The 12,469-nt window shown below is 27.6% G+C and overlaps 1 protein-coding gene across 1 annotated transcript in view; it reads right to left on the bottom strand.

Moving 5' to 3' along the window:
- Positions 1-11,579, bottom strand: part of unc79 (UNC-79 domain-containing protein) — a 183,383-nt gene extending 171,804 nt beyond the window's left edge. Inside the window, exons 1-2 of the mRNA XM_075372061.1 lie at positions 11,558-11,579; positions 9,145-9,264 (exon numbers count right to left, since the gene is read on the bottom strand). Of these exons, the coding sequence (XP_075228176.1) occupies positions 9,145-9,264; positions 11,558-11,579 (142 nt within the window). The remainder of the gene's footprint in view (positions 1-9,144; positions 9,265-11,557) is intronic.
- Positions 11,580-12,469: the final 890 nt, after the last annotated feature.

The following is a 12,469-nucleotide window of genomic DNA, read 5'->3' as shown; positions in this document are numbered from 1 at the left end:
CAATAATAAGGCCCCATTGAGGGCTTTTCAACAATATATCCATAAGTAGTAATTATTTTCATTGGTTCCAGAGTTGAGGCCAAATGAAATTTTAATTAATGAAATATTTGGATTTTACAAGGGGAAGGCACATTGGTTCAAATCAAACTTTATCTTTTTTTTTTTTAATTTATATTGATTTATTAATCATTTTTAACCTGCTATTGTAAAAGAATTTTTACAATAAATAATTATTCAGTGTTAACAATAAAAAAAAGCATGAAAAACAAAATTGGAATTATTAGTGAAATAAAATTTTATGTACTTTTAAAAATGCGTATATGTAATTTAACAGGCATTATTACTTATGTGTATATGTAATAGATTTGGTGAAATATCTATTTATTTGATATTAATAGAAAATTATAATTTAGCTCGTATTTTGAATTTTCTAATTTAATTTCTGTTCAATTTTATTTAATTATTCTGGAATTTCTGTTTAATTTTATCTACATTAACGTTAACTACAGAGTGACTGATAAATAGACCCTCACAAGAACAAAATATACATTGAGGCACGCATGCCCAATCTTTAATAAATTGCAAAAATTCTTATCTTTTAGTTGATTCCTTTCTGATATTATCTGATAATATTCTCCCTGAGTCAGAGTTTATCATCATTTTGCTTAGTTGTTTTTTGTTGCCAATCATTTAATTGCTCTTTGGTTTAATATAAATCTGATCTTAATTTGTGTACATGTTCTTTATTTTTCAAATTTTCTCTCTTTCATATTCATCATCCTCTCTTAATCTTTTTATTCTTTCCTTTGTCTTAATGTTTTCTTACTCTTCATATTTATCCTCTTTTCTTAATTCTTTTATTCTTTCTTTGGTTTTAACATGTTCTTCCTCTTTATATTTATCATCTTCTCTTAATATTTTTATTCGTTCTTTGTTTGCAACAATTTCTTCCCGTTTACTTTTTTTGTTTGCAACATTTTCTTAATTTTTTCATTTTTCTTCTTTTTTAATTTAAATATATTTATTTATTAATAATTTTTTAACTTCCGATTGTAAAAAAAAATTACAATAAACAATAATTCAATAACAATAAAAAAAAAGTATGAAAAAATCAAAAGTTACTAGTGAAATAGAATTTTATGTACTTTTAAAAATGCATATTTGTAATTAACAGGCATACAAGGAAGTCACAGTCAATACATGTCATGACAGTCATACAAGGTGTCACAATCAGATTTTTTATTACTGCTTTTTTATGCTCTTCGATTATTACTGTTGCAGATTGGTTCCTGTAAATGTTAGCAATTATTCTTCTACCTCTATACTTAAACCCTAAATCTTTTAAAATGCTGAACATTTTATTCCTGTCTACATTATCAAATGCCTTTTCTAAATCTATAAATGCCATGTATGTTGGTTTGTTTTTCTTTAATCTTCCTTCTACTATTAATATGAGCACTAAAATTTCTTCCCTTGTCCCTGTACTTTTCCTGAAACCAAATTGGTCTTCCCCCTAACACTTCTTCCGTTCTCCTCTCAATTCTTCTGTACAGAATTCTAGTTAAATTTTTTTATGCTCGACTAATTAAGCTACCTGTTATTCTTCATATTTATCTGCTCCTGTTTTCTTTAGTATAATGACAGTAACACTCTTTTTGAAGTCTGACGGAACTTCCCCTTCTTTGTAAATGTTACACACCAGTTTGCATAATCTATCTATCTATCGCTTCCTCACCTACACTGCGCAGTAATTCTGCAGGTATTCCATCTATCCCAGGAGCCTTTCTCCCATTCAAATTCTTTAATGCTCTATTAAATTCAGATTTCAGTATTGTATCACCCTTTTCATCCTCTTCGACTTCCTTTTCTTCTAAAGTAAACCAATTCTTAATTATCTCAGATCCTTTTGTGGAAGAGCCTATGAATGATTTAGAGACCCTTATCCTGAAAACAAGTTTGAGGTACTAAAAATAAAAACTTATCAAAAATAAAATGAAACTTAAGTACTGTTAATCTCTTCACAAACTTTCTTTTCAATTATACAATAAAAAATATAAATAATAAATTTAATCTATCAAGAAAAATATTTTTACTTAAATAATAAAATGAAAACTCTGAATAATGGCCAAATGGGGATTAATATCTAATGAGAATGGAAAAAAATCAAAATGCATAATAAGAATAAAATCAATTAAAAAAAAAATCAGATGACAAATGTATATATATAAAAAAAATCATAAGTGACTGATTGGCAACCTTGCTGATGTTAAGAAGGAACAGATATTATAATACAATTATTACATAAGAGTAACTGATAATAATTAAAGTATTTGAGCAAATTAAACCAGGTATACCATTCATTTAATACTTACGATGACCAAATCCTAAACCTGATACAGGCACTTGCAAGTGTAACACTAGAGGAATATTAATCGTAGTGTCATATTATTTTATAAAATTATAAAAAACACACAAAATAATTCTAACAAATACTTTTTTTAATCTAGAATTTTATTATTTATTGATCATACATTACATAAAAATAAGAAATCACATTTAAGACCAATTAACATATCAGTTTTATTCCTAGTTCAACTGCAGCAATAATTAATCTGTCCAACATGACAGTAGTCTGAAAGTGATAAAGACAGGTTTACGATTGATGAAAGATGTACGGAATAATTCTTTTTAAAAAATATTTTTGTTATTTTTCATTTTAAGAAATAATTAATACTTATATATTTCTTTAATTTAATATAAACATAACATGTCTACACTACCTATTGATTATCAATATTCAAATGAACTGTCAAATGAAATTTTGATTATTTCATATTAAAAAAAAAATTTGAAAAATAAAAAAATTAATATGTTAATTTGGTTCCAATTAAGAAAAATTATGGAAGAACTGAACAAAATATTGATTTTTTTTTTCTTTTTAATTGAATTCAACAAAAAGAGGAAGTCTCTCTTTATCACACAGAACAATTTTAGTGATTTTTAAAAAAAAGCAGTAAAGTAGCAAGTTTTCTGGTGGTCCCATCTAAGTTATTCTGTATAACTTAAATGGAAGATATTTTAAACTAAAAATTACATGGCCTACGCACCCATTGAAAGTCAGAGTTTGGTGTGCAGTATCAGCAGGGAGAATAATAGATCTAAGAACTATGAACACCACTGAATATAGTTGCATTTTTATGCAATTCGGTGAACTGGATGTGGTATTGAACTATGTCATGGGTATTTTCAACAAAACAGAGCCATGTGCCATAACAAACACATAAAGGAAATCATGATTTACATGAAATACTCATATACATGAGTATATATATATATACATCAACTCTGCTTGATACTTTCGAAACTGTGAGATTATATAATCATGAGATCCTGCACAGTGATTTGTATTTGAGACATTGATGATACTAAATTTTGTGTAACACTCAACCAATTCTCATGAACTGAACAGTTAACAAAATTTAAAAATGAACTTATCACCATCTCTCAATGAAAATATTTTTGAGTACTCATTCTAAATGGTACTTTACAAAAAAAATTAAAGCTCATAAAATGCTGAACAATATTTGAAAGTATCTTTTTGGGGCTCTGTCCCAGTAATTTAGGCAAAAAATGTTTACATTTTGGCTGTTGTAGTGTAGAATTCTATAAGAAACTATATACTGTAACAAAAATTTTTTGGGGGGATTTAAGTCTTTTTATTGTTTTTTTTTTTTTTTTAATTTTGAGATCCTATGAGTTATAAAATAAAAAATTATGGTGCAATTCTGTACATGTGGTATATGTGTTTTGATATTTACTTTTTTAACATCTTTGAAATGGATGAGTGAATAATCATGAAATTTGGTATGACTAATATATATGGGATATTGATACTATTAAATATTTATGAAAGTGGGTTAAGGGATGGGAAGTCTCCCTTTAACCTATGTGAGGACAAATATAGTTAGGAAGGTTTATAATGATATGGTCAGCTTTTAATGACTTCCTCTTTGAAAATAAAAACTCCTTTTCCATTATTTCTGATAGGATAACTTATTAATATCAATACATTTGGATATTTAGTACAACTTCTGGAATTTTGCTCTACATCCAAAATTACACAAAAATGAAAATGGACAGGTAATATTTGGACATTGAAAACTTCTAACTAAACTCTATTCTAAAATGTTCATGTATTCAAGTAATAACTGGATAGCAGATAGAAAACAGAATTCTCAAAAAGAGGGGTTACAACTGGACTTGAAAATTCACATTTTGACAGTTTGGAGAGATGTTTTTCAATAATCTGTAAGTTATTACTAGTAAAAGGGTAAAAGGTGAGACTTACGTGGATGAGAGAGGGGGAAGGAAAAAAATCCAAGTATGAAGAAGAGAGGAAGATGTCAAGACCCACGATGAAGCTACCATCATCTTTGGATAGTGATTTAAAAAAGTGAAAAGCAAACTGTCCCTATTATAAGTTTAAAGTTTTTACCAGTAATAATTTAAAATTGGACAAAACAACAGATTCAAAGAAGCTGATGAATAAACTCTCAAAATCAATTAACCTATCAATAAAAGAATATAAATAAATCTGTAAAAAATTGTAAAAAACAATTCTACAAATCACTTTCATCAGAAACAATCAAATTTAAATATATCTTTTATAAAGTGTAATGTATACAAATTAATTGAATTTAGAATGGAATAGATATGTTAAGAGGCCTTAAGGTGAAAAGAATAACAGATATTAAATTATTTATTCAGGCAGATTTGTATAACACTTAACTAATAAAAAATAAACTTATAAATGCATGATTAATATATGACAATGTAGTACCTAAGTGAAACACAAATAGACTACAATAAAAATAAATTATCTTAATTGTAGACCTACATAAAAAAAATATAAATAATTTCTAATTTCATATAATTTTAATGTTCTAAAACTGTCATTTTATTTTAGGAGCATAAAATATTTCAAAAAAAAAATAATAATGTTTATTTACAACATAAAGCAGAAATTTTGGATAAAAAAAAAGTTTCTTCATTAAGTAGGTTCCATTAAAGAATTTTGTTTTTATTTGAAAGCAATGGTCTACACATATTCATATAATCATGGATGGTTACACTTTTAAACTGCATAGTATGTAAAAAATATTTACCTAGCCATAGCAAACAAAGTATACAAAAGCTTTTTGTACACATACGTTACACTATATAAAAAAATTATCATTTAATACCATAGAAATTCATTAAATAAGGAAAATGCAAACAATCTCAAGCCCTTTACATAATAACATACTGAAAAAACCTTAAAAAATGTTTCAATAAAATAATTATGCTAATAGCATGATTAATAATAATAGGCTAAACAGTTAAATTATGCATAATGGTTGATTGTTAACCATGTAGAAGTGTAAAAATATATAAATTACATTTTTCTAACACTCTGCTTTGAAGTAGAGGAAAATGTTGATGTGGTGTCCATATAATAAAAAAGTGAAAAAAAGAAATGGCTCTAAATAAAACAGTAAACTATACAACCTCTTTCCTTACAACCTCATATTTCAGGGAACAGAATCATGTACAAGGAAGAAGTAAGTCAACAAACAACTGAATGTTGGGGGTAGTTTCATTGCTTATTATTAGAATTTGATTAGGACATTGAAACACAGTAACACTTTATAAAATAGACTCCATAGATTTTAAAGTAGGTGGAAATATGGATTCCAAAAGGCCTTTTCAGAGTAATTACTCTGAAATAGCTGCTGTATACATTAGCCAATAGTTTTTTTGTACATTTTTTTTGTCTTCAGTCATTTGACTAGTTTGATGCAGCTCTACAAGATTCCCTATCTAGTGCTAGTCATTTCATTTCACTATACCCTCTATATCATCCTACATCCCTAACAATTTGTTTTACATATTCCAAACATGGCTTGCCTTCACAATTTTTTCCTTCTACCTACTAAACTTCTACCTATTAAAGCGACTATTCCCGGATGCCTTAATATGTGGCCTATAAGTCTGTCTCTTCTTTTAGCTATATTTTTCCAAATGGTTCTTTCTTCATCTATTTTTGTAAATGAAATATGAAAACTACCCCTTGCTGTAATTACTTTGCTTACATGAACATCTGCTATCTCCATACACAAGATAGTACAGGACACTTAAAATTAAGCATTACTAGGAAGGAAATTTAAGCAATAGAACACAACATTTAATTACTTTATTAAGAAATACTAAACTTACAATTACGTATATTAAATTAATACGTTGTAGTAATAATAATTATTACTATATTAAACAAATCAATAACTAACACATCTCTAATTTATCTAACTGTGCGCAGGTGTATTTACTAGATTGTAAGAAGAGAATCATGTCTTTAGAATCATAGGTATGAAATAAGAGTAATCTCTGAAACAGAGTCTTTTCATGTAGATTCACACCTGGATGTAATACAAATTCATAGATGCCAATAATAAATGATATGACTGGCCATAATTCTGGCCAAACAATATTAAGAAAGATCTTTTAGAAGTAGTATTTCAACATATTTTGAAAGTTAGTCATAAACACTTCAAAAATAATCTGAATACTGTTAGCATTAATTTAGAGGCAATGGCCATAGCAGTCATTAAACTTAGCAAAACACGTTTTTCAAAGTAAAAAATATTTTTAATATTTTGTAGTACTGTACAATTCAAGAGTTAACTTTTTTTAATGATTAATTCGCCACAGAAGACTTGAAATCTTGTACTTAGGAATAAGCACAATAAAATTAAATGATGAATGTAACAAGTGAATTCCCAGTATAACTACCATTCAAACCTGAAACCTTCATGATAAGGTCAGATGTATGACAGCTCTGTTTTGAAGGTGTGGTGATGGTAATATTACGTAATAATAATTTTTCTTAGATATCGTCTTGATTTTTGAAAAACTTGAAAAAATTCTAAAGTTAATCATTTTTATGTATTCTTTTATACATGCTTGCCTTATTCTTCATTGAATGGAACATTTTTGAGATTTTTCTCTTATGAGGAAGTTCTTCTTATATCCAATCATAAGTTTTTCCATTAATTCAATGACTTTTTTAACTAAATAATCTTGTTAAATATGAAGATAATTTTTATTAGTTTTTATGAAGTATGTTTATTTTTTAAAGTAAGTACAGTTTTGATATAAATCCGCTATAGTGCAGCTGTTATAACACATGCATTGATTAACTACATTTATTGGCTTGCTACAGATACCATTACATGATTATTAGCCTATTTTTATAGTTCCCTGTTCATGTTTAAAATAGCTATGAGTATAGACAGTACCTCCAATTGTGAAATACATGCAGTAATTCATTTCTTAAATGTAAGAGGTACGAAAGTGCCCAAAACTCATTGGGACATTAATGAAGTGTATGAGGATAATGCTATGTCAAATGGAATGGTAAGAAAATGGGTTAGGTCATTTAAATAGGACCATACAAAATACATGATATGGCGTGGAGTGGGCAACTGTCTATCATTATTGATGACTTTGTGCAGAGTTAATTGAAAAGTTCATGAGAATAGATGGTTTAATTTCATCACTATATAATGAATTTCCTTTAATTTTAAGAAGAGTTCTCTATGAAATTGGGTTGGTGCACTAAAATTATCAGAAGTTGTGCTCATGTTGGGAACCAGAAATGCTGACAAATGTTTAGCCAGTGTTTTGAATTTTCTCATGAGATATTGCAATGAAGGTGATCTGTTTTTAATATGAATTGTTGCTGGTGATGCGACATGGTGTCTCGTATTGCACCAGAATCAAAACAAAAGTTCATGGAATCGAGACATCAACATCTTCCAAGAAAATGAAGTTCAAGCAAATGATGTCAACCTGGAAAATCATACTCACTTTGTTTTGGGATAGACAGAGCCCACTGCTGGTTGATTTTTTGCCTTGGGGTGAATAATGCCAAGTCATATTGAGAGAAATTGACTAAACTGTGTTACACAATCTAAAACAGAAGGAATGGAATGCTCAGTATGGGAATCATGCTGCTTTAACAAAGCTAGGCCACAAGTGGCTCATCACACCCAAGATCTCACCACATCGTTTGGCTGGAAACAAATTGATCACCCACTTTATAATATCTACCTGCCCCCAGTGACTACCACTTGTTCCTGCATGTAATGCAGCATCTTAGCAGTCAGTAATATGACAATGGTAATATATATTCAAATTACTTCTGTATGAAACAACAAAATCAGCTAAAAAATTCAGAATAAAGAGTAATATATGCCTGTAATTTTAGAAGGGCTTGGCTCAGACACTTGAGAGCAATCTTTATTTCATTTCTTTGTATATATTTTCTTTTTTTATCAAATGTGGGTTTATAGTTTTTTTACGTTTTATCTAAACAGCTTTATTTTCGTACAGACAGTATAAAAATAAAATGAATAAAATTAAACAGACTTAAAAAAAATAGCACCAAAAAGATTAGAATGTAATAAATTTTAGTTTTTTAAAGGTAGTTCTTTAAAATTTGATGTTTTTTCAGCACTAAATTATATTGGTAGTTGTTTTTAACTTTGTACAAACTTCTATAAGTTAATAAAAGGGATGATTTTCAAAGCTAATTTTTAATTTGTTTTTTAAAGTTCATTTTATTATTTTATTTTTTTTATGTGATATCAAAGTTACGGTTAACAGCCACTACTAAATACCACCAGTATGGTTTGAAACCTTATCCAGTACTGTTTAACTTTGGTGATTTATAGGTAAGTATTGGCTCATTAAATATGATATGGTTTCTGGAGCTGACATTTTCCTTACTTTCCTTACTTTGAATCCTTAAATTTTCTGGGTGCTGTTTCTTGAGATATCAGGTCGTAAGGACTGAGATTTTACCTCTTACCAAAGACAATATTGTTAAAAGAAAAACAATTCAGTCAAATATATAACTGAACAATAAGATAAAAATAAGTATTTAAAAATAACAATAAACAATCTGTATAACAGTTACTGTGTATAACTTTCTTTTTCTTAGAATTCAGTAACTTTTTTATTTTAAACAAGTTCTAATTAACAATTAGTTTTTTTTTGCAATAGTAACATTTAAATAAGTTTATATTAAAACAAATTAATACTTACTTAAAAGAGTTTGTGAAAAATATTTAATGGTGTTCCCAATATCAATACCAGAAGGAAGAGGCATAATCCCATGCAATAAACGAAGCTGATAATCATGAAGATTTCGGATTTTTGCAGTAACTATAAAAAAAATACTACCTCTTAAAGACAAAAAAAATAAATTATATTCATACTGCCAGTCTGATTATATATGAAAAAAAAAATACGTATCAGAAATTTTATTTGAGAAATATGTTGATATTCAAGAATAATAAACCATCCAGTTTTAATAATTACACAATAAAAAAGATAGTGTAATTTTAATACTGTGATTAACTAACCACTTCAACTTAAGATTCAGGTAATATTATAAAAACCCATTTTAAGGAAACCAAACCTGCTAATGCTTTAAGATTGCATTTAAAAAATTAATTCATTTTAGGAATTAAAAAAATACAGCAGTATATTTTTAAGTTTAAAATATTGTTAAAAAAATTTATTGATGTTGGTTGCTGGAAATTTTAGCTGAGGATCACAGGTTAATGTGTTCCATTAAAAAGTTGCCAACAAGTAAATAATGCAATTTAATTTTATTTAAAGTTGAATTTATTAAGAAATGGCCTATTAAAAAATTTCATTACAAAATCATTAACTTTTGCTATTAGCTATAACAACAGCACCATACTTAAAGTAATTACAGAATAACATAACTGTACACCACACAATGGAACATCCAAAATTTGCCCCAACAAGTATCTCAAGATACACTAGAAGGGATATCTTACACATTACAAAATAATCAGCTATTCAACTGATATCCCAGTCATTAAAAAAGTAATAATGTTTTTCATTCAACTTAAATAAATTTCAATCTTAATTTTGAGAGGTTAAAAATAAAAATGACATTCTTATTCTTCCAGTATACCTGTAAAGTATCCTACAGTTTCACAAAAAATTAGAAAATCCTAATGTAGTTTTATTTTTAAGTGAAACAACAAAATGAATTTTAAGTGTTATACTTCTGCGCCTGAGCAATTTATAGATTTACAACTCAGTTAAGAGGCAAGTAGATACATTTTAAAGACTTTTTCTTATCTTTCTAAAATGGACAGAGAAACTTACTACGATCTGTCAACAAATTAACTATTTTAATTTTTTGTTTCCCTTTGCTTGCCATCTTCATTTTATTGCATAAACTATTTCTAGTATCTCTACTATCGCAATTCAACAATGACAACAAGTGGCCTATTGAGTCTTATCCTTTTTTTTTTATAATAGGTTGGACTCAATTGTAATTTTTTTTGTTTACTCTAGATTTGGTGTTTAATTGTACATTAATTGTTGTTTAATAGTGATGGAGGTTAGAATAGAAATGTTTATATTGTCAGAAGTTTATTAAAAATAGGGTACAAATTATTAAAACTAATAACTAATTAATAATTATTAATTTTATTTCAATAACTTTTTAATTTAATGGTATTTGTACCTTGGTACAAATACCATATCCTAAATATAAGTGTATACCTTGGAAGATTACATATATGTATACTCTACATATTTGTCTGCATAATATCATGGATGTGATATCAGGGAACAATACAGGATATCCTACTAGGTCACAACTTTAATGTTATCTCTTTATCTATTTAAAAAAAATTTGGATTAAGAATACTAAAAATCACAATTGATTTACAAAAACAATTTTACCAAAGATGTACAAAAGAGCATTATAACTAGGTTTAATTTTTGGAAAGAATTATTTTTAAATAATTATACAGCTCCATGATGTTTCTTTCAAAAAGGTGACATTACTGTGGTTAAACTGGTATAAACTACAGCAACACTATGTATAAGCTCCACAACTGCATCAATTTTTTCACTAAGAAAACAAGGTGTTAATATTACACCATTACATAACGCATTACATTATAATTTATTTTTAATTTAAGTTATAATATAATTGTAAATTTTTTACATCTTATCATAAACATTTGACTAATTCTTAATTTGTAAATTTAGCTATTAATATTATGCTAATTTTACTACATTACTACAACAAAATGCAATGTTTGAGATGTGGAGGTCAGATAATATCAAAAAGGAATGGTCACACATGGCTATTTTTTTTTTTAATAAGAAAAGTTATTGTCAAAAATAATTACTTGATGTCAAATCGTACAGTAGGTAATTCAATCATTAAAAATGTGCTTTAATAAAATATTAAAATTTGGGAAAGTTAATCCGAGCTTATTATATTGTTTAACCTCCGGGACCACCGTTGGGTAATGCATCAGGGGATGATATGTAGCATTTGTACAAATTCTATGCCTGACCGGGATTCAAACTCGGGACCTCCAGATGAAAGGCCGAGATGCTACCATTCGCGCCACGGAGGTCGCCAATTAACACATATTAAGCATATACTTTTACTCACAGGCTGCAGCACGGGTACCCATCTTGAAATTACTACAAGACACCTTTAAACAAAGTTATTAAAGACAAACTTAAATTTTGTCACATAAATAATAAGTTTTAATATCATTAATGCACACTGATCACTTTTCATGTAAGCAACACAAGCAAATACTAAACTCCGAACTGGGAGGGCAAAATTGATTTTTCCCTAAATTGAAGCAGGCAACAAACTGCGCCATATTTGTAAGTGACCAACTTGTCAAAATCTGTTATGTATAACGACATATAAGCATTTAATAAATCAACAATAATACAGACTAAAAGAACACTATAAAATATATAATAAATTTATAACAAAACATTGTTTAGTAATAAGTTGTATAATAAAACTATTGTTTAGTAATAAACAAGTGTGTACACAAAAGAACCTGCTGGAATACTGAAATGCTAATTATAGGATTTACGAAAAGTCTTCTTAGATATTACTTTAAAAATTTTAACTTTTTACCAGAGGCTTAAGTTAAAGTATTTTATTCAAAGAATTCTATGCTACATATTTAACTAATACATATCAATATTAGATGTTGGCCACTCGTAAGCAATGTGGCGCCAAGTACTTCGTGTTTTCGCACGTAGTATTGAGATTTGTTCCCCATTTTTACACTTAAAAAAAAAATATATATTTGATTATTAGTGAGTTCGTAATTTTAATTTCTGCCTTCGTCTTCATAAGTAAGTAATATTTATCTTTGAAAAGCTTAATTATGATGTAATCGAGATTATGATGAATATTTTGAGGTTAGGAAAGGAAAAATTGGTATTGAACACGTAGGATTAATTTTCTGTTCTGACTTTAGGTCAAAGCTGAATAAATGTCAGTGAAATTTAACAAGTAAAGGTTTTCCGTTAAAATCAGTATCATGTATTGCAA

Source organism: Lycorma delicatula, chromosome 7 (assembly GCF_047948215.1).
Source record: "Lycorma delicatula isolate Av1 chromosome 7, ASM4794821v1, whole genome shotgun sequence".
In the NCBI taxonomy this organism is placed as follows: Eukaryota; Metazoa; Arthropoda; class Insecta; order Hemiptera; family Fulgoridae; genus Lycorma; species Lycorma delicatula.
This window is presented reverse-complemented; position numbering and strand designations above follow the sequence as displayed.